We start from the raw sequence: 26,506 nt of genomic DNA, 5'->3' as shown, positions 1-26,506 counted from the left end.
GTCATGGGAGGACTGGGTACCCTGTCTGCACAATACATACAGTACCGCTTCACATAACACCGCAGCTTTTCCAAATCTCTCTTGTGATCCCCTCTCTATTTCCATCCCGCCCGTGATTCTGAATTATCCAAGACTACAGAGCACTCAGAGTTCATACCTATATTGGTATTACGAACCTCAGCAACACAAAGTTTTCAAGTCCTGATTACCACTGACAAAACCAGGCCCGCGGAGTTTGACCTCACATCACAATCACTTGGGCGTCTAAATCCAAACCGAGTCACTTAGCGGGCGCCTGGCATCTGCCTATCACAAGTCTTGCTGCTATCCGCTCTTCTCTCTGGTAAGGCCATCCTCTGTTACTATTCTCGGCATCCCCCTCTCTCATGCCCTCTCCCGTTGTTGGCCTTTTAATGGTGTCGAATGGGAGTGCTGGTTCCCTATGTTGCCGCCAACCTCAAAACTCGCCATTTCCCACTCGAGTCCGCCAGGCCGGACCTCTCTCCCAATCCTTTGATAGCTGGTCTCTCTGTTCTTTTGCAATTTGCTCTGTTCTATTGCGGTTGTGAGCTTGGACTGCGTCGAAGCTCTTATCCATCCACTTGCACATCTTTCTGTTGATATATCTTTCCTCTCACACATTCACCTGTTATAAACATGGCTGGCCCAGGTTCGTCTCTGATCCGAGGGAGAGAGCTGACGACGATCAACGACCATGATGCTGACTGACGATACTCTAGAAGATAGGAGGCGGCCTGCCGCACTCAACCTCGCTTCAGCACGACCTGGTACCTCGGACTCCTCATCCTCAGACGGCTCTCTGAAACCCCGAACTCCTCGATTTGCTGAGGCTACTTCGGTTCACTCACCCGTCGAGGCTCGGTCCCCCTTTGCCGACCCCGAGAAGTCGCACGTTGCTCAACCTCAACCCGCAGACGTTGGTTTTGGCTACATCGGCCAGCGAGAATCCATTCCCGTCCCAATGACTCCCAAGACGCCACTCAAGAGTGCCATGAAGGTGCCAGGGACGCCTGCTCATCTCAAGAATCCCTTGAGCCCAACATTTCGGGAGGAAGATATCCTGGAGAAGCGCGAGGCGTCAACTGACAAGGAGCAAGCGCGCGATGTGGTATGTAACTCCGCCATAACAACTGACTCTGTGACATCCCACTTACACTTTGACAGAAAATCAAGGCCCGAGTCCGCTTGGCCAAGTTCGCTCTCCGTGGTGTTAACTTTAGCTGCTCTCTTATTATCCTTGCCATGCTTTCTGCTTCATTTACAATCTTTAACGCTACCAAAGCTTTGCCTGATCAAAGCAAGATGCCTTCATGGGCCAAGAACACCAGCGCCTGGCCCCAGAAACTTGTTCTTGCCATGGCATGCGTGTCTCTTGTCGCTTGCATTGTTGTTTTTATCTCCTATTGTCGAGGTGGTCATCGACGTGCCGAGAAAGTCGGGACCTACTATACCATGTTCGCCATAGGCTGGGTAAGTCACAAATCTTGTGGGCTTGGCTTAAGCCAGCACTGACTTGATATAGTTCATTCTTGCCCTGATTCTATGGGTTGTCACAGCTGTCATTTTCCAGAACTCAAAGAACAACAGTGGAAACCAGGATATGTGGGGTTGGTCTTGTGTTAACAACCATCGATCTGAAGTCTTCGGTGAGAAAGTCGACTATGCTCTTGTTTGCCGTCTTCAGAACTGGGCCATGATCTGCATCATCATCGAGGTGGTCATCGAGGTTCTCTGCATTCTCCTCTACAGCGTTGTTTTCTATCGTTACTACACAAAGCGACGCCTTTTCAAGTCTATGGACATGCGAGACCGCGCTCGATCCGACCTCTACCTCGCCCAGCTCCGCAGCCAGTCTGCTCCAAACACTCCCGGCTTCGGCCCCAAGTCCCCCGCTCTCAGCGCCTATGCCATGTCTCCCCGTCACCCTCCCGCTGCTTATCGAAACCTGTCCGACATCAGCGAGAACCCCACTACCTTCACGCCTGGTACCCAATTTGCGGAGCCCAAGTCTCAATTTGCTGCCCAGGAGACTGGTTTCAAGCTTCAGGCTCCTCCTATGAAGGCCCCTTCTGCTACTCCCAAGCTACATCAATCTGCCTTCACACCCACTGAGGCCTCACCTCCTGCCATCCCCACTGTCCAAGTCTCGCAACACGGGCCTGTGAGCACTGATGAACCCACTTATGAGGCTGTCCCTATCCCTGGTGCCTATGCTGGCCAGGCTGTCAGGAGTCCACCTCCTACGCAGACTCATTTTGGTCAGGGCTACTAGATAGTGTTGACTTTTCCCCGAAAAGACAAAAATGCAGGTTTGATCAATTTGTTTGTTCTGGCTCAGCGAGCCTCAGCCGTGTTCTTTAGGCCATGGCTTGTTTGAGTTTATATATCATGGGGCGGCGATACCACACGGCGTTATGATGGGCAGATCCAAGATTTGACTCAGGTGCACTTATCTTTGACTTTTCCTTTGTTTCGCTCTCCTCAAAGATAGCAGGAGTCGTATATAGCTTACTGTAATTTGGGCAGGGATGTACATTCGAGCATCAGAGGGTGATGAACACGATGGGATAACGAGCTATACACAATACTTTCGTTTACGAGGGCTTTGCAGGCTATCGGGTTAGATACTTTATTTAATCATCAAATTAGTATCTAGTTTGTCGACGATACAGTGACCTTCAGAAGATAGCTTTCTTCAAATTGTTAAAACGCCGTAAGCCTAGACTTCTATCACTTCAGGATTGGATGAAGAAATAGGAATTGTGGATGTCGACATGTTATTAGATCACAATTCAGGTACATCCTATCCAGTCACTCGGCATTTGTCTTCACGCAAAATCTGGTCAAAATCTTGAAATATAAAAAGAAAAGCATTCATCATGATAACGACACCCTAAATAACAGAGACAAAAAGCAGGTTAAAAAAACCGTTGCATTACTTTTGGTAGCCCCCAATGCACCCCCCAAAGGTATTAAGGGCGCAAAGGACTGCCCCGAAGCCTTTTGCCATGCGGCCAAGTCGAAGTTCTGACCTCCTCCCCGGCGGTCACCTTCCGGACCGGCGGCAGCTCGTATGGAAAGGCCTGCCGACCTTCCAGCGCGGTACTCTAGAAACGAGATCTATCAACAACTGCCACAAGAGATTTCTCCGTAAGCTCCTCCCAAAGATGTCAGGCTGCCCTGTATCGTCCACTCATAAATAGCTGACGAGGCAGCCTGGTAACGGATATTGGAAGACCCGTGTTGCTTTTTTCAAATTTTTTTTAGATTGAACTTAGATGAGGTCGGCAACGTTCATGGGCATCTCCTCAATCTGGGTGCTGTAGAACTGCTCAATCTCGCGCATCATGCGGACGTCCTCAGCGGTGACGAAGTTGATGGCAACTCCCTTTCGGCCGAAACGACCACCACGACCAATTCGGTGAATGTAGTTCTCACGGTTGGCAGGGAGATCATAGTTGATGACCAGGGAAACCTGTTGGACATCGATACCACGGGCCAAGAGATCAGTGGCGATCAGGACACGAGAAGAGCCAGATCGGAACTCCTTCATGATCAGGTCACGCTGAGCCTGGTCCATGTCACCATGCATGGCGGAGACGGTGAAATCGCGAGCAGTGAGCTTGTCGGTGAGCCAGTCAACCTTTCTGCGGGTGTTGCAGAAAATAACAGCTTGGGTAATGGTGACAGTCTCGTACAAATCGGAGAGGGTGTCCAACTTCCACTCCTCCTTTTCAACGGCAATATAGAACTGCTTGATACCCTCCAGGGTAAGCTCGTCCTTCTTGACCAAGATGCGGACGGGGTCACGCATGAACTTTGTAGTGACCTCAAGAACGTCCTGGGGCATGGTAGCAGAGAGAAGGACAACTTGGGTGGACTGGGGGAGAAGCTGAAAGATATCGTAGATCTGCTCGGTGAAACCGCGCTGAGATAATGTTAGCATTTGGGTCTCAAAGGTGAGAAATTGTTGTGTTCCTTACAGAAAGCATTTCATCAGCCTCGTCGAGAACGAACATCTTCATGCTGTCGGTCTTGAGGAAACGGCGCTGGATCATGTCCTGAACACGACCGGGAGTGCCGACAACAACCTGAGGGCCGTCCTGAAGGGCCTTCATATCCTCACGGACACTGGTACCACCGATACAAGCGTGGCACTCGATTTGCATGAAATCTCCGATGGCAACAACGACCTTCTGGATCTGCTGAGCAAGCTCACGGGTAGGAGCAAGGATCAGAGCCTGGCACTGCTTAACATTGGTGTCGATCTTCTGGAGAACAGAGATGGAGAAGGTGGCGGTCTTTCCAGTACCGGACTGGGCCTGAGCGATGACATCGTGACCCTTGATAACGGGCATGATAGCACGCTGCTGGATAGCAGAAGGACGCTCGAAACCGTAGGCATAGACTAGAGATTATTGTGAGCGGCATGCGAGGGATTTGTTGAGGTGTGGGAGACACTTACCACCTCGGAGGAGCTCAGACTTGAGGTTCATGTCATCGAAGGAGTCGACGGTCTCATCGTAGTTGGACTCGATCTGTCCTGTAAGGCATGTGTGGTCAGCAAGTCTGTTGATGATACGAGTGGCTTGCCCTCATCGCATGAGAGCGCTCAGGAACTCAAGCGCATCGTGAAGCCTACGGCAGCGTGAAGGACGCAATAACTCACCCTCGGGGACATCCTCAAGACCCTTGTCAGCCATATTTGCGGTTGAGGCTCTGGGAAATCTAGATCAAGCACAGCTCGATCTAGGGTTGATAAATCGCGGGGTGACGGAAGCGAAAAAAGAGGGCAGAACTTCTACTCGAGAAGACTGCGCCGTTGTGTCGTTTGGTTGAAAAGAAAGCTAGTATCGACTAGGATCAGGAGTCTCGTGAGATTGACGAGAATCGACAAGAACCTAGGATGGGGATGGTTATTTGTGTTGTTTCCTTTGGATGGAGTATGAAGGAGAAGAGGAAAAAAAAGTCGAATGAGGGGCGGTCGTGGAGGCAGTATATTTTTTTCATTGCTGCCCACCCGCTTACCTCAATAGAGGCACTGGCCAATGATAGAAGCCCTTAGCGGGGCATCGGGATTAGGGTACATTTGGTTTGGTGTCTCTGCCTTGCATTGGCAGGGCACTCACCAGTCACAGGGCACCTAGCCATCAGTCTACCGTCTACAGCACGGTACAGCTGTACGGCGAGTAATTTTTTCCCTCTTCACTTTGACTTTTCTATCAACGAAAGAAGTTTTTTTTTTTTTCTACTTGCCTCACGTCCACCACCCAACCACCCACCTATGATAGATAGCACGGGGCTGCAGCCATCCCACTATGCCCCGCCCCTCGCTAGAACCTTGAAAAAAAAAAAAACATGCCCCTCCTCCACCCACGGATCATCGCCCGCCACCTACAACGCTGCTTTGTGATGTTTCCAATGACTGATAGACTGATTGTAGCCTGCCTGTGTGTGGCATGTGCCATGTCATTGTTCTCAACTTCAATGAGAAGCTTGCCATAGGTTGAACCATCCATACCTACCCAAGGTGCTAAGGTCCTGACCTAAGGTGTTTACACATGATGACCACCTAGTGTTTTCAAGGTGCAGGGAACGGGAAAAAAGGATGTGGGTGACTCCTACTTCTGTTCACATTTCCTGTTGCAAATGCACTATCACAATTATAACCCAAAACTGTAGAGAATAGTATATCAGCCTTCGGGGTTGTCATCTTTTACCGCATGCCCAAGATATTCCCTCGCTCGCTGAGAGAAATGATAAACCATATCACTCAGCTTGTTATAAGGTAGTCGACTAGTTAGTCGGTGGTTTAACAAACTACCAATCTTTCCCACCGCAGGTATGCAATGAACAGTCTTCAAATACCTTTGAGCAGGCACTCACAGTTAGGTAAAGCTACCTTATGGAAAGTCAGCGTGGGTAGCCTCACTTTTGAGCAAAAGTCAAGCTGCAGTATAACTCTAGTCTCATCTTTCCCCGCGAGGCTGTTACCGGAAACCATTCCTCAGCCGAATTTTTCTTCCGCCCACACTAAATTACCTAGTAGGTCGGTAGGTAGAACTCGCCGTATCTGTGTGATTTCAACGTAGAGGCACCTGACGAATCGTATCATACATACACTTCAGCCTCGTTCTTCTCATGAGTCTTGATTTTTAGCAGGCTCTTCCCATTTTCTCTCTACAAGTTACTTCTTTCATATTCCCTACAGCAGCTCAGGCAACCGCAGGCTCGGCACCACTCAAATGCCTTCAGCCATCGTCAGCAATGGCACTGGCCATCATGATTCACTCTGTGATGGGAGAGACGACATATATGAGTCAACTTCCCAAAGTGACTCAATTCCTCCTCATCCACTAGGACTCAAGCCATTAGGCAACCAGTATTTCTTCACGGGTCGCAATGCGAGGCGCTCAATTGGGAGCTGGAGAATTCTGCCAGACGAGGTTATCTCGCTTGTACTAGAGCAGTTTGATGCTGCGGCTCTTTTGAAGCTTGGCCACACCTGCAAATTCTTATACGCCTTTTGCCACTCCGATGAATTCTGGAAGCCTATCTTTCTCCGGTAGGTCACTTGAGACATAAAGGCACTCTGAAGTAGCTGTTGAACTAAGTTCCGTTAAGGTCACCACCACCAGATAGCAAGGATATCCGATGGCAAGGATCATGGAGATCAACTGTTTTAGGTTTGCCCAGTGACCAAGGGACCAAAATCGACTGCAGCAGTGTCTTCTCAGATGTCCTTCACCGGCCATTTGCCTGCAGTCATGTCATTCTTACCCGGTTCACCTCGCATATTCCCAAGGCAAACCAGATCCGTCGCTTCGAGGACCTGACTCACGATCAGTATGCTGAGAAATGGACTGAGCAGCCATTCGTACTTACCAATTGCATTCAAGAATGGCCAGTATATGAGCAGTGGACTATAGATAGCATGCTCCAGATGTATGGCAAAGTCGAGTTTCGTGCTGAGGCTGTTGACTGGCCATTCGCAACCTATCACACATACATGAAGAACAACAGCGACGAAAGCCCTCTGTATCTCTTTGACCGGAGATTTGCAGAAAAGATGGGTATCAGAGTCGGTAAGAAGCCAGGCACTGCATACTGGAGACCAGACTGCTTTGGTCCTGATCTGTTCGAGGTTCTTGGAGACGAACGCCCTGCCCATCGATGGCTGATTGTCGGCCCCGAGCGAAGTGGCTCAACCTTCCACAAAGACCCCAACGCAACGAGTGCTTGGAACGCTGTAATTCAGGGATCCAAGTATTGGATAATGTTCCCACCAGCTACACAGGTCCCCGGTGTTTACGTTTCTGATGACAGCAGCGAAGTCACCAGTCCCCTTAGCATCGCGGAATGGCTTCTCACTTTTCATGAAGAAGCACGGCAACTTCCTGACTGCGTCGAGGGTATTTGCAAAGCCGGGGAGATCCTTCATGTTCCCAGCGGATGGTGGCATCTGGTGGTCAATCTCGAGAGCGGCATTGCACTTACGCAGAACTTCGTGCCACAAAGCTTAAGCCTTGTATCAGAAGTTGTTTCCTTCCTGCGGGACAAGGCTGGCCAGGTCAGTGGATTCGATGATAAGGTCGCGGACCCTTTTCAACTCTTCGTGGAGAGAATGAAGAGCAGCTATCCGAAATTTCTGGACAAAGCCCTGGACCTGGCCGACACGAAGAGCGGCAAAAAACGTAAATGGGATGCTGCTGTTGGTGGAATAGACCATGAACAAGAGCAGAAAGGAGGTGATGGTTTCAGTTTTGGTTTTGGCGGCGATGGTGATGATATAGAAATACCCTAGAAAGAGTCACCCTTTCTATCCTTGTAATTCGATCCAAGTTAGCGACTTATAACTCCTTTCCTAGGTAGAAGCGAAATATGGGGGAGTTCGCCGAAGCCAGCCTCCCCATCCTGCAAGACATAACATCAAGAGCTGTGATACGCTCGGCAACCATCGAGTAGTAACCGGAGTTGCGACTATGAGCCTGATGTAATCGGGCAATTGGCAGCTAAATGATGAACGACGATCTGTACAATGATCAACTCTAGGTACCTATATATATTGCATGAATGGGGCGCCTGAGAGTCAGACATAATGTGTTGTTCACTAGAACTGAAACATCTATACTTATTGTTACGATTAGACTCTTACTCAGCCTCGAAACCACTCAATCAGGCCATGTGATAATTTCTTTTGTCTTTGAAAACACTACATAGATCTGACTAGGTACTAACCTAGTGATATGACCTTGCCAGAACGGAGGAAAGGGCATGTTCTCTGTCACCGAAAATTTGTGTTCTACTACCTACCTACTACGTATGTTTGTGAACCTCTTTTCGTACTATGAGCCGAATTTATCATGTCTGTCGTGGGCAAAAAAAGAAAAGGCAGACAAATGTCACATCATCTAACATAACATCCAAGGCTCCTTATTTGATCACCAGCGATAAATGTGAAAGCAGACAGTCGTCGAATGCGTGATGCCATGCAGGACTGGGCTGGTTTGGCTGAACGAGTGCCCAGCTAGAAATAAGGCGACTGAATATTGAAACAATAACTAAAGTTAGAACAATACCTAGTAATTGTATTATACTGAAAGTGCCAAAGTTGTCTTCAGCCTGTATTTATTCAACCTTGATTGGCCTTTTGCAAGTAATCAGAGGCCAACACCTCAAGGGATCGAACTTAATAACGAGCCAGCCATGCCTTCCAGGCTGCTAGTAATGAACTTACGGGTACATACCTACTACCTAACTAATAGGCACCAATCAGCCGATGTACACATGAACCTATGTATAGGTACTAGATGTCTCTGCTAACAGAGCCGACGTCTTGCAATTCCGAAACACGATCTGAATCACTTTCCCCCTAACTTATTAAACAACAAATAATACTTGTGATGAAGATGGGGTGCACCTCCACTCCGTCATCCCCATCCATATACACTACAGTACCTTACTGTGCTACTATATATGAGGTGGTAACTTTCCTCAACCTGCCAGACCTGCCACCCTAGGTACTAGATAGCCACTGTAAGGTAAGGTAGGTAGGTACCTTAAGATAGTTGATTCACGAACCCTCTACAGCTTAGCATCTCGTCTCCCTGGAGGCTTCCCGGGGGCCGTGTACTCCCCACTCGGCTTCCCGTCCGCCCTCCACCTTTCTATTACCTTAGTGATTGGACTAGTCTTAAGCTGTCGGGTCCCTAACACTGCATCATCTCCCATCCTCCTCCTTTTCACCGTTGTACCTAATTAATCTTTTGCTTGAATGCGCTTGCGCTTCTCTTTGTTTTCGCCTTCACTGTCAATTTCAATTTCACTTTCACTTTTATTTCGTCTCCTCTGCGTTCTTGTTCTTGATTCCTATTCTCCTCCTTCTGCTTTTCTTGCCATACCTTTTAATCTGTAAGTTCCGTTTGCTAACCCCCGCCGCCATCTGGCCTAGAGCTGGACTCTATGTCCAACTCTCCACTGTCTGTCTGTCTGTTCTTCAGCTTCGCCGCCTTACCTCTTATATCGTCTACACGTAGCAAAGCTAATCGAAGACTATGTAGCCTCTGCATCTTCTTGTTCTTCTCGCAGAACACCACTGTACAAGCTCGAAACACGTTTCCAGATATCGCTGCGCTTCGCATCAGCTCCACATCAGCTTAGATACCCCTGTTCCGCTATTGTGAGCCTCGATCTGCTCTGAGCAAACTGTCCATAGCTTCGACCCCTTTCCGTGCGAACCGCATTGAATAAAACAAGTCGGCATCATGGTTTCCGACGAGCACTTCGAGATGTGCTTGCCGATCTTGCAGGATGCCACACTGGAAGACGAGGATAAGACAGATAGACTCGAGGAGCTCTTCCGCAAAGAAACGAGCCTCACCGGCACTTCCCTCGACAACGCAATACTAGATGCTCTTTGGCGGTTTCGTGACGGCGGCGGCACATCAGCGTCACCCCCTCCTATTAGACAGACGATCTTACGACGCCCTTCACCTGCCTCCTGGCGCGGTTCGCCTACTCCCATGTCGGGCTCTCCAAGACTGGCCGTGAGCCCCCTTGCTCCTCCGGGCTTTGTTCCCTCCACCTTTGGCAGGACAATCTCCTCCACGGTTTCTCCCTTTTCTTCGCCTCGAGCATCGCCACGTCTGGCTCTTGCGACACCCGTCATTCCTCATAGTCCAAACTTGAATGCATACGAATTTGCTAGCGACCCGACCCCGGCCACAGAGATTCTAGGTGAATACCAGACGGAAAATGTTGAGTGGCTCGTCAGTGATGATGCCGCTAGCGTGACTTCTTCTGTTGGTACTCCAAGTGCTCTCAACGCAGCAGCCCCCGAGTTCTCGTCCATGTCGGCACAGTCAGCTGATATGTCGCCATATGATATGTTGCGTTCCATCCTTGGGCAGACAAAGTCGGACGATGAGATTGAAGCCGCTCTCGCGCAGAATGGATATGATCTCAGTGCAACTATTGTCTCCATTATGGAATGCCAAGCGGGGGACAACCAGCCCGGCGGTGTTTCATTGGAAGAACCCAGAAACGTCCTGATTGGGAAATCCGTGGATCGTCCTACTACTCCTCTAGGTTCATCCAAGTCGGGGGTTATTTGCAAGTTCTATATGTCGACTGGTTCGTGCTTACGCGCCGATTGCCGATTCAGCCATGATCTCAGCAACCACCTTTGCAAGTATGTTTTCGTCCGAGCCTCTCCGTATTGTAAACTAACATTTCTCTTGCAGATATTGGGTCATGGGGAATTGCTTGGCAGGAGAGACATGCATTTTCTCGCATGATCCTACCAAACTGATGAATAAGCTCGCCCTCGACGGTGCCAGTACGCCACCATCAAAGCACGGCGGTTTACAGTTGGGAGATCTTAACTCATTCCCTTCTCTAAGACCTGAAACCCCCGATCATCTAAGTGGTTTCGCTGGCAGCAACAACTTCCCTGCCGTGGGCATTACGCCACCACCAGGCTTGAAGCATTTCCAGGGAACTTCCAGTCCCCGTGCTCGATCTCGCCCTAGCAGTCGACACCAGACCAGAGAGCCAGATATCTCCGCCCCTGCCCTGGATGACAACGATGCCTTCCCTTCGCTTGGTTCTGCATCTATCAAGCAAGGCAAGAAGCATCATGGCAAGCGAGGTGGCCATGGACATTCGCACAAGGAGAATAACGCGCCTAACTCTCTGGCTGATATTGTCAAGATGTCTCCCTCGCCCACCCCTGTCCGTCCGGAACTTAAGAGAGGGTTGGGGCGCAATGGAAGCTCGACAGTTGCACGAAATGGGGAAAACAGCGCTGCAGCTCAAGCCATCCCAAGTCCGAAACATATCCCGTGGCTGGAGACCGGTGAGCGTGCTAACAAGGCATATCTGAAGGCTCGCCAGGAGGCCATTAAGCACGGCGGCCTTCGTAATAAATTTCTTCAAAGGTTTGTGTTCTTGTAGTAAGAATTGGGATTTTCCGTGTGCTGACTGGCTGTCACAGTGCTGCACAAGCATGGAATCGCAATGACGCTAGGGCGGCTAAAGCTCTCAGCCTGCGAGGACAAAGTGAGAACGATCTTATGCGCAAAGCTCATCGCGAGGCTGCAAAAGAACTATACGAGGAACGTAACAGGGGCAACTCCAATGATTTGGAACTGTATGTCGATCTTCACGGTCTTCACCCTGAAGAAGCTGTCGAGTACCTTGAAAAGGTTTTGATGGAAAACGGCAGGGAGTCGCAACCCATTTATGCCATCACCGGCTCTGGACACCACAGTAAGAACGGAAAGGACAAGGTTGGCAGGGCGATCCGGAATTTTCTCAACGAGTGGAGGTATGCGTACCGAGAGTTCTCTGTTCCTGGAGACCGCAATAATATGGGGGGTATCCTAGGAATCGATGCTCGTAGCTGGGACAAGTCTCTCGCCAAGGAGGGCGACTCAGATGGTAAAGAAGAGGTGGACATACTGAGCCAAGGCGTCGAGATTGGCGACGGCAAAGTCAGACTCCTGGTGCGTGATCCGCCCAAGGGGCCCAGCGGCCGTCGATGACAATGCGAGACGTGAATAGAAGAAAGCAGTAAAACCAGACTCCAATCTATAAGCCAATGTGTTGAAAGTTGCATGTGATACCTGTCGATTTAGTCACTACCTTACCTTGGATCGGCTTCGATACCATAGTCGGTGCCCTCCATTTGATATATACGTACATACAGGCCCATCATGTATTGACAGGACAGGATTAGCGCCATGCTTAGCGGGGCGCTTCCGCTCGAGATTCGCTTAGACTAGCAACGTCATGTAACTTTGGCGCAGCCCCAATGAAACGACGACGACAGTTCCAGCTCTACAACATCGCCATTAGTTCTTCTTCAAGCGATATCGAATGCGAAAATACGATCGTTGGCTGGTAAATTCGAGGCCCTGATCTTCTATACTACCAAAAAGCCATTCTGACCCTATCCTCACGGTCTTCAATCTCAAACTATAACCTCATTTCCATCCGCGCGTTCCGAATCTCACCTACCTATATCCGAAACCCAATACACAGACATGGCCACATAGCCCCCATCAAACTCAACTCCAATTCCTACCCAGTCAATCGAAACTCAAGATCTTTTCGTTAAAGATGCCTGCGGATTACAACTCAGCCGCCCAGGCTCTCGCCCTGTCTCCAGATCGTGGCTCATCTCCTTCACCAAACCGTCCTCCCTGGGCTGCGACGTCCTCGAGCCGCCGTTTATCGAACCCGCTGATGAACCGTCGCCGCGCGAGTAGTAGCTATGCTGGCGGTGGTAAGACGAGCTTCGTACGCCGCATCTGGGGTACGGTCAATCTGCTTGGTGAGCAGGTTCTGAAGGTGTATCTGCGCCTGTCACCTTTCCAGCGGATTCTTGCCCTCGTAGGCGTTGTCGCAGCGGGTGTGCTTGGCGTTTTGGCTATTATTTACTCGCATGTCTTCTTCAAATGGCTTGAGCCAAAGGCGGAGCAGTGGCGCGCTCTTCCGGGAGGTTGGACTCTGGCCTTTCTGCTGGTCTTCGTTACTTCGTTCCCTCCGATTGTCGGATACTCGACCGCGAGCACAATCGCGGGTTTTGTGTATGGGTTTCCCTTAGGCTGGCCCATTGTTGCATCCGGATGTACGGCTGGTGCCCTTTGTGCGTTCCTTGCGAGCAGAACTGTTTTAAGCGGCTATGTTGATCGCATGGTCGGTCAGGATCATCGCTTTGTTGCTCTGGGTCAAGTGTTGCGCCAGGAGGGGATTTGGTATCTTACGGCTATCCGATTCTGTCCACTTCCGTTCAGTCTGAGCAACGGCTTCCTCGCCACTATTCCCAGCATTACACCTCTGGCGTTTACCATTTCCACAGCATTGTCAAGGTATGTTCACCAATGAATGGTATTTGCCCGGGTCCTGATCGCTGATGCCAATATGATTTCAGCCCCAAACTCCTCGTCCACGTTTTCATCGGCAGTCGTCTTGCTCTGCTAGCTGAGAAGGGTGATAAGATGTCCGCCGGTAGCAAAGCCATCAATTATTTAAGCATGATTTTGGGTGCTGCCGTTGGTCTTATCGTTGGGCTTATCATTTACCGTCGTACTATGGCTCGCGCCGAAGAGCTCGCGCGTCAAGAAGGCCTTGAGCCTACAGGTCTATCAGCTGAGGAGGGCGAGGCCGGCTATGCAGACTCTGAAAACTCGATGCTCATGGATCCTGAAGACGCAGCCGTGTTAATGTCGGACGATGATATCTCACTGTGGGGTAGAGATGGGACAGAGGGCAGATATCACGATGATGATGAAGAGGATGAGGGAGACACCAATAAGAGGGGAGACCGAAGGGTATAAAGTCACATTTTAACGGGAAGCTCGACGCAAGTTGGGGATAGTAATGACAAGATCATTCAATACTAAAGGTATGGATATTGGGCACGGCTCGGTTATATTGATTATACATATTTAAACGGACTATATGGCGTTTCGGGCATCATTATATTGGAAGATCCCTGGGTGCCAGTATTCGGTTGTAATTGGGATAATAGAGGGCGATGATGTGTTTGTATCAGAGCCAATATTGAATATCGTTACGCCACTATCAAAGCATGTAATCAATTACAACTTGCGGCTGCTATGTCCGCCCGATCAGTATGTGTTGAAATAAAATCTACAAAGTCTTTCGTAATGCCATCGCTTGCATCCTATGAAATCGAATTCGCCAACGCCGTCGCTTATGCATTCTTGTCCCAAAGCTATAACTGAAAAGTGAAACGCCACCATTATGGGAATTACTGGTTCCCCCTGTATTGGTTCATAAATTGTATAGCTTGGTCCATTGGATACCCAATGAAAACAGGCCCAGTGAAGATCATTTGAGGTTTGTCGTTTGTCCCTTTGGTCATATCAGGGTTGATGAAGGCAGGTTGCGGAGGTGCCTTATGTTGATGTTGATATTGGTATTGGTATTGGTATTGATGTTGATGTTGATGTGGAGGGGGTGGAGGCGGCCCGCCCTCCTTATGAGGTGAGGATGAAACCGTGTGTTCCGGTACCTGAGGAGGGGTGTCATGTTTGAATGATGAGGGTATACCCATGGCAGCCAATTTTGTATGATCAAATGGACATTTGCCTGGCATCTTCTTTATTGATTCCTGGGCGCTGGCAGCAGCTTGAGCGGAGATCGGCATGCAGACAGGCGCTGGTGGTGGTGAGAGAGGTTGGTCGTCGCCGTGACCTGAGAGGTTGTAGACTGGAATAGATATTCCCCAAGGCCGGCTGGGCGATTCTCCAACACGTACTTCCTTGAGGGGCCGATCGAAATGACTCTGCCGGTCTCCATCCTCCAGAGTCGGCACCTGTGTATTATCTGGGTCCGAGTTTACACTAACAGCCTGTGCCCAGTTCTCAACTCTTTCATTAGATGGCTGGGCCACGTCATTTGGTCGATTCGGGTCCTGTTCAGCCTCGGGTAGCATGGGCTGGTGAAGCTGACCCAACCCTTCAATCATGCTCACTATATCGCCATATTTGGAATCTATCTTCTTGATTTGATCTTCGTCACGTTGGTACCGGCGGAGGCAAACTTCATGGCTTCGAGGGAGTTCATGTTTGTGCGTCTCAACATAGTGGGCAATCTCCTCAGCCGAGTGTTTGTCCATGTAACGAATGGGACACTTGACGGCTGATGAGCCGTTTGTGTTTGTGCGGGCTTGCTGAGAAGTAGATTCTTCGTACATGGCTGCGCAGATAGGGTCCGTCGAATGATGAGGGGTTGTGTCCTGTGCATCTTCGTCGCGGACCCCAGAGCCGCTAGCCGTGGCAGGCTTGGAGAACGGGCATTGGAGATGGCCCTTCTTTCCTTGGACCGTGAAGTCTTGTTCTAGCGCTGTCGACATGGAAGTGGCTACGTGGGAAGGTTGCGACTCGGTCTCTCTGCTGGAGCCAGTGCCAGTGGTTTTACTTGTTTCGCCCAGCGAGGCAAGCTGATTAGCTACTCGGCGTCCGTCACGGATGACGAGGGCAAGCTGGTGTTGGGAACCGGAGCTGTACGCGCGTGGAAGAGGAACAGGCAATGAATTATCAACAGATGTATACGGAGGTATCTGGAGCTTAGCCAGGGTATCAGCTATTTCTGGCGCGGCTGGAGCATATTTGTCAGCCAGATACTGGAACTGTTTTTGGTTTCGAGTCAGTGATGAGTCCATTGCAGATGATGGAAGAAAAGGATGTTGATACGTCAGATATCAGAAAAATAGGTTATCAATCTCGGCAACAGGGTCATTCATCCTGATGCTCTTGATCTAGAGCTAATGATATTCATCATGCTGACTTGGTAGGGATAAGGGGAAAGAAGCCGACAGCTCCGGTATCGCCGAAACAATCCCAGGACGTTGCGCGGCCAGGACATGTATGTAGACAGGTATTTTTTTTTTTGGGGGGGGGGGGGGGGGCCGGGTTCTAAGCTTAGAACTACTGCATGGGGTAGAAAATATTTATTCTTACCTGTTCATGGGCAAAGCGAAGCTTGTGCTCCAAGACGGTCTTTCGATCTGTCAAGGTCTGAACTTCATCAGCAAGGGCGTTGAAAGCATCTGCCAACGTGTGCGCAAGATGAAGATATGCCATGCCCTTGGCTGTGAGTGAGTGCGATAGAGAAAGAGGGGAAGAAGAAGAAAGTTGAAAAATAAGAAGAGGAGATGAAATATTTATTAGATGGGGAAGAAAGAGGAAGAGATTTGCTAGGAGGCTAAGATCCTGACAGCAGTGCTGTTGCCAGAGCAAGGCGGCAGCAAAGTGGAGAGATAATGACACTGATTGGCCTGCTTACATGCGACAGCGGGTACGGCAGGCTGGCAGCTAAAAATTAGGGTCCTTCATCCTCCAGGCAGTGTGTTTGCTTGGAGCGGGAGGGGCAGGACGAATTAAGTTGCCTGGAATTTAGAGCCGAGCCACTTCGGAGCGGAAAGTTTGTGATTCGCAAGAGGGCCAGGACATGTGCTGGCAGTGGGTGCTCCGTGTCTACCTAAGTACTAGGTAGGTAGGTAGGTACCTAGCGCAAATCCCGGTCCCTTCAGAGCGGATACCTTAGTTAATGGAGCGGAGGTGATGGAAGCGCAGGCCGAGACAACGAATGCTAAGTTACCTTAGGTAATATTGAAGCCAAAAGCTACCCTGTAGACGTCTTTGACCGACCGCTGTCATAAATTTCTCAAGTCAGGTAATAGACTAACAGATCGAACAGATTGTCTGGGCGACCGGGTCTTGATTCTAACAGTCTTATTAGATAATTAGCTGTAATGCTTTAGGGATTGCATGTTTTGGATTGAAGCATAATTACCGCACAGAATAAATACTCGAAATGATACCTGTATTCAGTTGTATCATATATATAAATGCAGCTCGAGAACATGTCGATTCAGTGCATTCAATTTAGACTTTTACGGAATATAACAGTAAATCTAGGTCAGTATAGGCCAGTGCCATTCGTAGAAAGGGCCAAGTAATTCCCACCTAGGTAATCAAGGATTGCCTACTATCAATTCACCTACCAGAGTAGGTAAGAGGTAGAATAGTAGGTAGGTAAGGGATCTGGCATTCAATATCCTCCATCTTACCTACCAACCCCGCCATCACTAAAACACCATCCATCACTATCACCCCCTGCTATTGTAACACGAGTCATCATGTCTACGCCTGATAACTTGTCCATCCCCCAAGCCGAACTGGTCAGCAGGAAAGCTCACGTGCTGCCCGGGCAATTAAGTGTCACGGAGCTCTTCTTCAAAGTACCTCTCGACTACACGGATATCCAGGGCCCTTCCATCACGCTATTTGCACGTGCTGTCAAGAAACACGATGTTCCCATATTCCCACCCGATGATGAAGAGTCAGAGAACAGCCCAAAAGACGAATTTGGCGAGCCCCCAAAGCCATACATGGTCTATCTTGAGGGAGGGCCGGGCTTTGGCAACCGTGAACCGCAGGATCATCCCCTCACCCGCCACGCTCTTGCAAAGGGATACCAGCTTCTCTTACTTGACCATCGCGGCGTTGGCCTGAGTACACCAGTTGGTGCTGATATGCTAAGCCTTGTATCTGAAGACGTTGAAGGCCGCACTCGGTATCTCGGCCTCATGCGCCAGGACAACACAGTCCGGGACTGCGAAGCTGTAAGGAAGTACCTTACCGCCTCATGGCCCGCTGCCAAACAACCATGGTCCATCTTTGGCCAGTCGTACGGAGGTTTCATCGCACTATCCTATTTGTCCATGCATCCAGAAGGCCTTCGGGAAGTCTTTCTCACTGGCGGCCTAGCCCCTGTGGGTAAGAAGCCTGATCAAGTATATGAAGCAACATTCCGACGGGTCATACAGCGCAACGAGCAGTACTACGAAAAATTCCCAGAGGACGTCGAAAACGTCCGTCAAGTAGCTAAATTCATAGAGAGTAAAGGTGGCAGTATTCCGTTGCCATCTGGCGGTGTCCTCACCGTTCCTCGTCTCCTGACCATAGGCATTTCCTTTGGAAGCCATGGTGGCTTCGACCAGGTTCACTCTACGATCCTGACTTTGAAAGCATCTCTGGATCAATTCGGGTTTTTCAACAGAGCATCCCTCGTGCCACTTGAAGGCTGGAACCCATTTGATACCAACATCATATACGCCATCCTTCACGAAGCCATATATTGTGACGGCCCTGGTTTAGCCTCCGCCTGGTCAGCCAACCGCATTGGAAAAGAACTCAAGCCATTCTCCTGGCTGAATGACAACTACTCAACGGATTCTACCAGCGGATGCCTCTACTTCTCTGGAGAAATGATCTTCCCATTTCACTTCGAAACTTACCCAGAACTCCAGATACTTCGCCAAGAGGCTGAGTTATTGGCCAGTCGCGATACCTGGCCTGCCCTTTACGATCAGGAGAAGCTCCATAAGAATAAAGTTCCTGTATATGCCGCTTCTTTCGTTGAGGATATGTACGTCGACTATAACTTTGCAAGAGACACAGCCAAGCTTGTCAAGGGTACAAAGACTTTTGAGACGAACGTCATGTATCACTCGGCATTGAGAGCGAAATCGGATGAGGTGCTGCAGCAATTGTTTAGCCTGAGAGACGATGTCATTGACTAGATTTGGATGTCTTGCAAGACTGGCATACCTGCAGAAGTTGAAGCCACCAGGAAGAATAACTTTACGCGAAGGAGAGATAGATATGAGAGCTGGTGCCTACTTTATTCAAGTAAGAAAAAAATAGAATACCCAGTGACTATATTCATAGTGTACCGAACCGGCATCCAGTGTGTAGACGCAACAGCATAGAACAATGACCGCAAACCGCACCGAGTTTTATAACTAATGACTAGTGATAGGCTCGTGTTCGCGCAGGCGAACGACCCAAGTTCTGCCACTCGTCTTCATAAGCCGCAGTATGAACATGCTCCATCGATGGCAAATCCGCCGTCGGCTGCGAATGCCTCATGACTGTCTCTCGTAGAATGATAGCAGCGAGTTCTGGGTTGCTAACCAAGAACTCACTTGTCTCTACAGGCGCGCGCTTCCAGAGAAGCGGCTGAAGGAACCCAACGCGTGCCATGACCATCTTGAGCAAGTCATCAACTTCTGGCACGCTGCGATATAGCTTTCTGCAAAGATGCATCACCTTTGGTTGTGCAGCATCCCAGCCTGCTGTCTCGAGCATATCGACACACGACCGCATCACTGCCTTTCGAAAGTCGTCCATAAGATAACGTGTCGCGCAAATATAAACGTCGAGGTTGAGCTCATACGCCAGGAACCACGTCCGAAGATCCTCTCCTGTGATACGCTCCGGTTGGCTCTGTTGAGGAGGCATCGGAATGCTGACAGGAGGAGGGAAAACACCTGGGGGATGGATCCCTCTTCTTGGAGCCCCTCGACCATAAGGCACTGGCACGGGAGTATTGCCCTCGCGGGATCGTTGAGCCCCGCATTGCCAGCATCTCGAAAAGTCACGCCGCGCGAGGCATCGAGGACACGAGCAACCCGGTCGATGATGTCCCGGATGCTTCTCCTGGGTTTCTTCCGCCTCAGCATGTCTCGTCTGTCGAGCCCGACGCCGGCGTCTCCATGAGGTACCCGAGCTCCCAGAACTGCTACTGCTACTTGACGAGCTCGAATCAGAAGCCTCTGCTGGCTCTGGGTCAACTTCAATACCCTTTCCCTTATCGACTTCTGGTTCTACTGGCACATTAGTGCTCGTGGGTCAGGAATAGGCTGTAAGCTGGCTGATTCACCTAAAACGCTCGCTGCTGGCTTGATGGGTTCATAGTAACCTTCGTATAGAAATGCAACAAGAAAATGAAAAATAGCCGGATCCTCCTCTGGCAGGTCAATGAATTGCTCACTTGCTTCTCTGAAGTTTCCGCATAGGGCTTTTCGGAACCACTCTGCCTGAACAAGTATATCTTTGTGAACCTGGAACCCTGTTAGTTCAACTGGCCTCCATCTCAATAGATCGATACCTTTACATACGTAGAAGGTTTGCATGTTGTTCAAAGGACCAACTCGTATTGGTACAGGCGCAGAGCAATATCGGCCGTCTGCTGAACTGACCCAGAGGTCTTCTGTTGTGCTAGGGAGATGTTCTTCTTTCTCCTCCTCGTAGACTCTGTCTATCACGATAACCTGAGGCTGAGGAACGCCCATGGCTTCGGCCAAGGTGTGCACTGTGACGGTTGAGCCTGCACTTTCTGCACTTTCTGCATTTCCCGCATCATCTGCCATAACAAGGCTACCCAGTACTAATCGATTTCAGACCAGTATTTATTTCTCTACTCAAGAGATGGCGTGAGGGCGCGTGAAAAGCGTAAAATGAGGCTGTCAGAACGTTCTGTCTCCCGGAACACGGTGGAAGATAGGACTAGAAATAGGCAGGCATAGGTACAGCAGGCATCTAACACACACACACACACACACACACACACACACACATATACTGTTGGATATATGTACACACCATCTTGGCGTTCGGTCTAAGCCTAGAAACAGCCAGCAACATGTCAAGCATGTGGACGGTAGATGGCTGCCAATTGAGTGCCACAGCCGCCCAACCATCTGGCTGTATTCTGGCGCAGAATAAGCAAGGCGCACACGACGTGCAGCGGTACAAGCGCTTGGTGTGCATAACAAGACAATGCTTGGTCACCAAAAGACCAATCGCTGACAGGTATCGTCTTCATCGAGTTTCTGAACATTCTCAGCAACAGGCCACCGGAAAATGATCAGTCACGCCTCCTGCACGAACAAGGGACATCTCCTCATCCATTTCCTCTAACGCAACATTTTCTCAATACTTTGCTCAAGGCGGCGGCAAGCCGGCTGGACTAAAACAGGGGTAAATTCGTCTAATTCCTAACCTTGGATCTATGCCTCCGCTCCCACGCATATTATCGACGCGCGTTTGCGAACGACAAATGCTTCATGAATTGATCTCAATCTGGGGGCTGGTTCAACTCACCATCCTTACAGTCTGGTGTTTGTGATCAATGTTTGCCAGTACACACGCTGACCCGCAAGGCACGTGTCTTCCTCAGGCGTGCAATCCTAGGCCACCCGATACGCTGGATGCAGCCATCTATCACACGCCTGCATTCATATTTAATGTCCGACTTTTTTCTTCTTTCTTCTTTCTTCTTTCTTCTTTCTTCTTTTTTTCTTTTTGCCGCCCTAGGCCTGTACTCGCCGAAATGCAAGCCGTGGTAAGATTCTACAATATTCGCCAGCCCTGTTGTTGCCCACTGGTGCTGTTTCTGGACGTGGCTACTCCTCCTCTATCTCTGCCAGCATTTGGAGTTCTTCAGGAACCATGTTAGGCTTGTCAGGTAAAATAGAGGTCAAGACAACTCACTCCAAATCTTGCTCGCAGCATCTGATATGACTTTGGCCTTGACAAGAAGTTTCTCTTCGTATTTCTCATTGTCTTTACCTTTTAAACGGATCTTGTTTGGTTGAGCCTGCGCATAAAAATCAGCATTATCCACGCGGGCAATCTCAATAACAGATTGGAACACCAACCTGCATCAATATAGGAAGTAGCTCTGTAGGATTTGCATTCGCGATCGTTGCCACGGTACGAAAACCGTTCTCCCAAAATACCCGCCTGCGATATTTAAGTAACACTACTTTCTGCCGAGGGCAATGCACTCACGCGGTTCGGCTCTTGATGAAGGGAATCTTTGCCAAGGCCAATAGGTCAGCTCTTGCACCAGCCACGAGCCTGTCTGAAAAGTGCTCAAGAGCTGCGGCCATTACTCTGGATTATGGTTAGCTACGTGATATAAGAAGTCGTCAATGAACATACCCCCAGCTCATCTGTTCACAGAACTTGATCATTCCTGCAGCGAACCCTTGACAAGTCTGCGAAAGATTCTGAACCATTCCACGAGGCACATCGTATTTGCGTGCCACTATGTGTATAGGAATCTCGTTGCACAGATCCCGCAGTTGGAGAGCGAGATAAAAGCGTCGATGTACTCGAGCAACCTGCTTCTCCTCTGGCGTCGTCTCACGGAGCGTGGCACCTTGAGCACTATTTGGCTGTCAGTGAGTACCCCGTGGCTGTGAACACAACCTACAGCTTGAGTATTGTGGTAGGTTTGATGCCCAGAAGCCTCAGTACCCGTAAACCACTCTCATCCAGACCTTCCATTTCATTCCGAAAGACCTGCCAGTTCACCATAACCCCGAATTCTTGGACAGGCGTAAACGTGTATAAGACGTGCATCTCGCCATCCATGACAAAGGCTTGGAGCGCCCGACTGAGTTCGCCATGGACAAATACACCATCGTCGGGATCGATAGCTGATGCCACGATTGCCCTACCTAGTTGTGTTGCCGTGAACATGGACAAGGAATCGGAGGTCACAAAACCCATCGATTCTATCTCTTCCAAGCTTGAGGTGATACAATCGTTCACAAACTTGGCGCTATGAGTATGACTCAACAGAGACTTCGAGAAGTAGTCCACAACGGACTCATGACTCGTAGCTAAGCGTATGGATATGACTTCTAGCAGTGCACTGAAACATTTTAGCTGGCAATCATTCATGCTTCTGAAGGACAGACTCACCGTTGGATACGTCGATTCTCAGTGTTAAGACAGCTGGCGACGGGTGGCAGCTCCGCATTCATGAGATCTACAACTTGCTCGAGGTCGTTTTCGCGGCAGCAGAGATATGTTTCACCGATGGATGCTTTCCCCTGTCTTCCCGCTCGCCCTCGCATTTGCCTCAGCATCGATGGCCCAACAAATTCGCGCCCCATTCGACAGTTGTGTAAAATCACCCGCCTTGCTGGCCTGCAAAAGTTAAATGAAGTGTTTGACAATCGAAACAGCGACTCTTACAGGTTGATACCAGCAGCCAGACTGCAGGTTGCGACACACACTAATAGTGTTCCAGAATCGTAAGCCGCCGCTATGAGATCTCTCTCTTCGGTCGTCAAGCCAGCCTATATAGTCAGAAATGTTCGTGAGCCTCAGTCTGACCAAGGGGACTTACGTCTAAATTAATTAGGAACACAGGCTCGATTCTGCAAAAAACGGACGTCTCACTTACGATGAAATGCAACGCCATAAAGGACCGTCTCTTCCAATACCGGATCAACCCCAGTGTTAAGACTCCGAAGCTCTCCCAACAAGTCCATCCTTCTGTCAACAACGTCAGCCTTGAGCTCATGTGGCTGGGGCATAGCCCGGCTAATCCATCGTGCGTCAGACTCGCACATGCCACGACTGCCGGCAAAGACGAGGGCACCGAAACCAGCAACAGCGGTCTCGTGAGCAAGTGTGACCACTGCATTTAATACTGGGTCGCGAAGCTCCTTCTGGGTGGATGGCTCGATCCGCCGGATGGGCCTCATCTGTGCCTGTGTCTGTGTAGACCGACTGTTCAGCTGTGCCGCTGTTTTGATGAGACCGCTTGTAGAACTTGCGGGATAAATATTTCCGTCATACACGAGATGTTCCTCGATAGGAACCGGTCGATACCGAGTTTCGTAACAATGCCCTTCGAGCCATCGAGCCATCATGTCCATATTCTAATACCAAATTAGACGGCTCAAAATGCACCACGAAGTCGACCGACTAACATACCGGGAGAGTGGCACTCATGCCCACAATTTGTACACGCTGCTCCAGGCTGAGCAGTTTGGTCGCCACGAGTTCTAACAAATAGCCTCGATGATCATCATCAACCATGTGTAACTCATCAAGCACAACCGCGCGAAGCTTGGAGATCGAACAGTCATCAATAGCCGTATTCACGAGTGCGTTTGCCTTGGAGTGTCAATAATTTACTTGCTTAGCAGACTGGGATCGCGGTACTAGAAACCGACCTTCTCCAATGTGCACACGCCAATATCAAAATCAGCCCAAGTTGCTCTAACTTTTCCACCCCCGAAGAAACCAATGATACGGACTGTGTTCTCATCAGCTCGTCTACGCCATATGCGTTTGTCGTCATCGACCGCTGTTTCAGAGGCGAAGCGTAAGCCTTGTACCACACTACGAAGCCAACGAACTTTCTCTTGAACCAAAGCAACATATGGTAACACAAGGAGGGCCTTTGTTCCTTTTTCTTCCAGAATTCTTTTCAGCATGAGCACTACAAGTGTTAGCTAAGATCCGCGCACAACCGTTATTCATCTCACCATCAGCCACAAGAGACTTGCCACCGCCAGTTGGTGCACAATACACAAGGTTCTTGTCTCCTGTCAGAAGTCCAGGGCCTTTGAGGCAAGCTTTCTGCCATGGATATATTTGTTTTATGCCAAGTGAAGCAAAATTATCAACCAGCTGTTGAGGAAGTCCATATGTAGAATGGCTTAATTCGAGTTCAGGATCACAAGACGATGTCGGAGTCGCAGCAATAGCCCTCCGTTGAGAATACTCAGACGGCCCGACTCGCTCATCGAGCCGAACAATGCGGCTCGCAGAAATTCGAGGAGGGGCAGAGGGGAGACTGACGGCTCGCTGAAACTGCACAGTCGCTCGAGAGGCAGAAGCCTTGAAGTGATGTTCTTCTCCCACTGTTGATAAACTTCTTTTGTGTCCAGCAACAGAAGTGGTAGCGAATGTAGTCTTTTGTTCATTTGTAGTTTCGACACTGGTTGTGTGCAATAACCCTCGCATGCTCTTCATGGTGAGCATCAAAAAGACAAAGCAAACAAGACGAAACAAGACGAGACCGAGATATAAATGAGCCACCAAGTCCAACAATCCTTTTTGACAGGTCCTCAGCAGGAAATGTGACGTGACACGCGTTGTCTCAACGCGTTCAGAAAAAGTCTTGAAACGCCAAATCACGTGGTCAAACAACAGACCAGACGTGGGGTGTCAGGCACGGCGGGCAGCAGCCGATGCAGGACCTTTGGTGGTGCCCCGCGGCACGATGGAGGGCTGTCATTGGATGGATGGACCTGATCGATTGACGCTAAGAAGTTAATAAACCCTGTACTGTTCTTCAGGGCAGCGACCGCCAACGGCAGGTGGCATAAACATGAGGTGCCCTGTCGAGGCTGTCGGGTTCTACCTCTCACCTCCAGCTCTTGCCCTTCTCCCACCCATCATACACAAACTGACCTATCCCATACCAACCAATCTTCTTACTACAGTACAGTACTAAGGTAGGTATCGGAACCTACTACCTAAGACAGCGAGTGCCCCTGTTTTTTAGGAGTCTGGCCTTAAAATTATTTCCACCCAATAACTTGGCCGTCCTCATCCCTTATGTCATTTCCCTCTCTCAGCGCCAGATCTCGGGTCTTTCATCCCTTGTTCTTCATTATTGAGATGTTTCTGCCTCAACTCTGTAGCATTATATGGGAGTAGACTCAGGCTGCTTGCACATGCTGCACACAGGTACAAACAATCCATCCATTGCTTGCCTACCCACCTAGGTACCTTGCATCCATGGCGCCACTCCCTTCTTGGGCCGACCGCATGTGTACCCTGACAGCCAACGAGATCTTGTATTAGATCAATGTACTTCCAGAGAGAAAGATTTCTCATGTACGAAGATGGATGGTTGGTCTTATTAGATTCCTTCTTGTGATTTTCGGTTAGCGTTCCTTCGTGGTTAATCACGATAGGTATCGTAATGTGTCGTGTGGATTGAGTCTCAAGTGTCGTTGTGAGCTTTCCCCTGCGACCGGGTTGTGTATTGCCCCACGACCCTTTAACAAGGTAGTTCAACTGGTCGGTACGTTTTTTTCCCCTTTGAGGGGCAGTCTCTTTTTGGGGGTGTGCCTTTTCATCCGTCCAAAGAATCTTGATTCGACGACCATTTGACAACACCGTGCAGCATTACCCTCTGCAGCCAGGATCTTGGCTGCCTACACTAAATCAACCGTCATCTCTGTCTACCTTTTCTTGTGCCGAACGTGCACCAGAGACGGGTCTCGACATACAGAAACGTACTTTGCCTCTTGACGTCTTCTTCAATCCTCAGATCGGCTGTCTACTGCAGGATGTGACTCAGACCAGCCCTTCCACGAGACATGGTTGCCGTTTCCAATTGTCATCGCTGTGATTCATAGGTAGTAACAAACTGGGCGAAACGCGACTGAACTTGAGCCACATAGAAGCATGATCATACTGATGCAAATCGCCATTTTCTCAAATAGATTCTCCACCGACTTGCGAGAGCCTCATCTAGCTACAGTATATTCACAGTAGTATATCTCATTTGTGTCAATTCGGTGAAACAAGGAGCCACCTGTCAGGAGGATCAAGCAGTCGTTGGCATGCGCAATCAAGACCAAACTCGACACACTACCTAGGTAGATACCTAGGTACGTACCTAGTTAGTAATAAGTGAAAGTCCAGAGTAGCAAGGCCTACTTGGCATTTCCACTGGTTATAATGCTGCTAGCACCTGGTAAATTATAGCAATGAGGGACTCGAGACAAGCATACCTTGAACCTACTAACCTAGGTATGCCTGTACCGGTACTATAACAA

The 26,506-nt window shown here is 49.6% G+C and overlaps 10 protein-coding genes across 10 annotated transcripts; 5 read left to right on the top strand and 5 right to left on the bottom strand.

The window, feature by feature from the left end:
• Positions 1-657: 657 nt before the first annotated feature.
• Positions 658-2,293, top strand: J7337_002605 (uncharacterized protein; the record flags this gene model as incomplete). The annotated part of the gene is made up of 4 exons (XM_044820332.1): positions 658-670; positions 741-1,129; positions 1,186-1,491; positions 1,544-2,293. The coding sequence occupies 4 exons, from the start codon at positions 658-660 to the stop codon at positions 2,291-2,293; spliced, it is 1,458 nt and encodes a 485-aa protein (XP_044684632.1).
• Positions 2,294-3,295: 1,002 nt separating this feature from the next.
• Positions 3,296-4,724, bottom strand: TIF1 (translation initiation factor eIF4A; the record flags this gene model as incomplete). Its single annotated transcript, XM_044820331.1, has 4 exons — positions 3,296-3,949; positions 4,005-4,429; positions 4,487-4,564; positions 4,691-4,724. The coding sequence occupies 4 exons, from the start codon at positions 4,722-4,724 to the stop codon at positions 3,296-3,298; spliced, it is 1,191 nt and encodes a 396-aa protein (XP_044684631.1).
• A 1,834-nt stretch (positions 4,725-6,558) lies between these two features.
• On the top strand, positions 6,559-7,825 carry J7337_002603 (uncharacterized protein; the record flags this gene model as incomplete). Its single annotated transcript, XM_044820330.1, has 2 exons — positions 6,559-6,586; positions 6,708-7,825. 2 exons carry the CDS (start codon positions 6,559-6,561, stop codon positions 7,823-7,825), a joined length of 1,146 nt encoding a protein of 381 aa, XP_044684630.1.
• Positions 7,826-9,785: 1,960 nt separating this feature from the next.
• Positions 9,786-12,065, top strand: J7337_002602 (uncharacterized protein; the record flags this gene model as incomplete). The annotated part of the gene is made up of 3 exons (XM_044820329.1): positions 9,786-10,711; positions 10,764-11,459; positions 11,516-12,065. 3 exons carry the CDS (start codon positions 9,786-9,788, stop codon positions 12,063-12,065), a joined length of 2,172 nt encoding a protein of 723 aa, XP_044684629.1.
• A 577-nt stretch (positions 12,066-12,642) lies between these two features.
• On the top strand, positions 12,643-13,862 carry J7337_002601 (uncharacterized protein; the record flags this gene model as incomplete). The annotated part of the gene is made up of 2 exons (XM_044820328.1): positions 12,643-13,394; positions 13,457-13,862. 2 exons carry the CDS (start codon positions 12,643-12,645, stop codon positions 13,860-13,862), a joined length of 1,158 nt encoding a protein of 385 aa, XP_044684628.1.
• Positions 13,863-14,528: 666 nt separating this feature from the next.
• J7337_002600 (uncharacterized protein) lies at positions 14,529-16,136 on the bottom strand (the record flags this gene model as incomplete). Its single annotated transcript, XM_044820327.1, has 3 exons — positions 14,529-14,563; positions 14,635-15,682; positions 16,014-16,136. The coding sequence occupies 3 exons, from the start codon at positions 16,134-16,136 to the stop codon at positions 14,529-14,531; spliced, it is 1,206 nt and encodes a 401-aa protein (XP_044684627.1).
• A 1,058-nt stretch (positions 16,137-17,194) lies between these two features.
• J7337_002599 (uncharacterized protein) lies at positions 17,195-18,640 on the top strand (the record flags this gene model as incomplete). Its single annotated transcript, XM_044820326.1, has 1 exon — positions 17,195-18,640. One exon carries the CDS (start codon positions 17,195-17,197, stop codon positions 18,638-18,640), a length of 1,446 nt encoding a protein of 481 aa, XP_044684626.1.
• A 229-nt stretch (positions 18,641-18,869) lies between these two features.
• On the bottom strand, positions 18,870-20,272 carry J7337_002598 (uncharacterized protein; the record flags this gene model as incomplete). Its single annotated transcript, XM_044820325.1, has 3 exons — positions 18,870-19,726; positions 19,783-19,939; positions 20,021-20,272. The coding sequence occupies 3 exons, from the start codon at positions 20,270-20,272 to the stop codon at positions 18,870-18,872; spliced, it is 1,266 nt and encodes a 421-aa protein (XP_044684625.1).
• A 1,035-nt stretch (positions 20,273-21,307) lies between these two features.
• On the bottom strand, positions 21,308-22,283 carry J7337_002597 (uncharacterized protein; the record flags this gene model as incomplete). Its single annotated transcript, XM_044820324.1, has 5 exons — positions 21,308-21,342; positions 21,396-21,562; positions 21,696-21,800; positions 21,849-22,076; positions 22,123-22,283. The coding sequence occupies 5 exons, from the start codon at positions 22,281-22,283 to the stop codon at positions 21,308-21,310; spliced, it is 696 nt and encodes a 231-aa protein (XP_044684624.1).
• A 544-nt stretch (positions 22,284-22,827) lies between these two features.
• J7337_002596 (uncharacterized protein) lies at positions 22,828-24,686 on the bottom strand (the record flags this gene model as incomplete). The annotated part of the gene is made up of 5 exons (XM_044820323.1): positions 22,828-22,844; positions 23,104-23,584; positions 23,640-23,822; positions 23,882-24,150; positions 24,197-24,686. The coding sequence occupies 5 exons, from the start codon at positions 24,684-24,686 to the stop codon at positions 22,828-22,830; spliced, it is 1,440 nt and encodes a 479-aa protein (XP_044684623.1).
• Positions 24,687-26,506: the final 1,820 nt, after the last annotated feature.

The sequence above is a fragment of the Fusarium musae genome, chromosome 2, assembly GCF_019915245.1.
Source record: "Fusarium musae strain F31 chromosome 2, whole genome shotgun sequence".
NCBI lineage: Eukaryota > Fungi > Ascomycota > Sordariomycetes > Hypocreales > Nectriaceae > Fusarium > Fusarium musae.
This window is presented reverse-complemented; position numbering and strand designations above follow the sequence as displayed.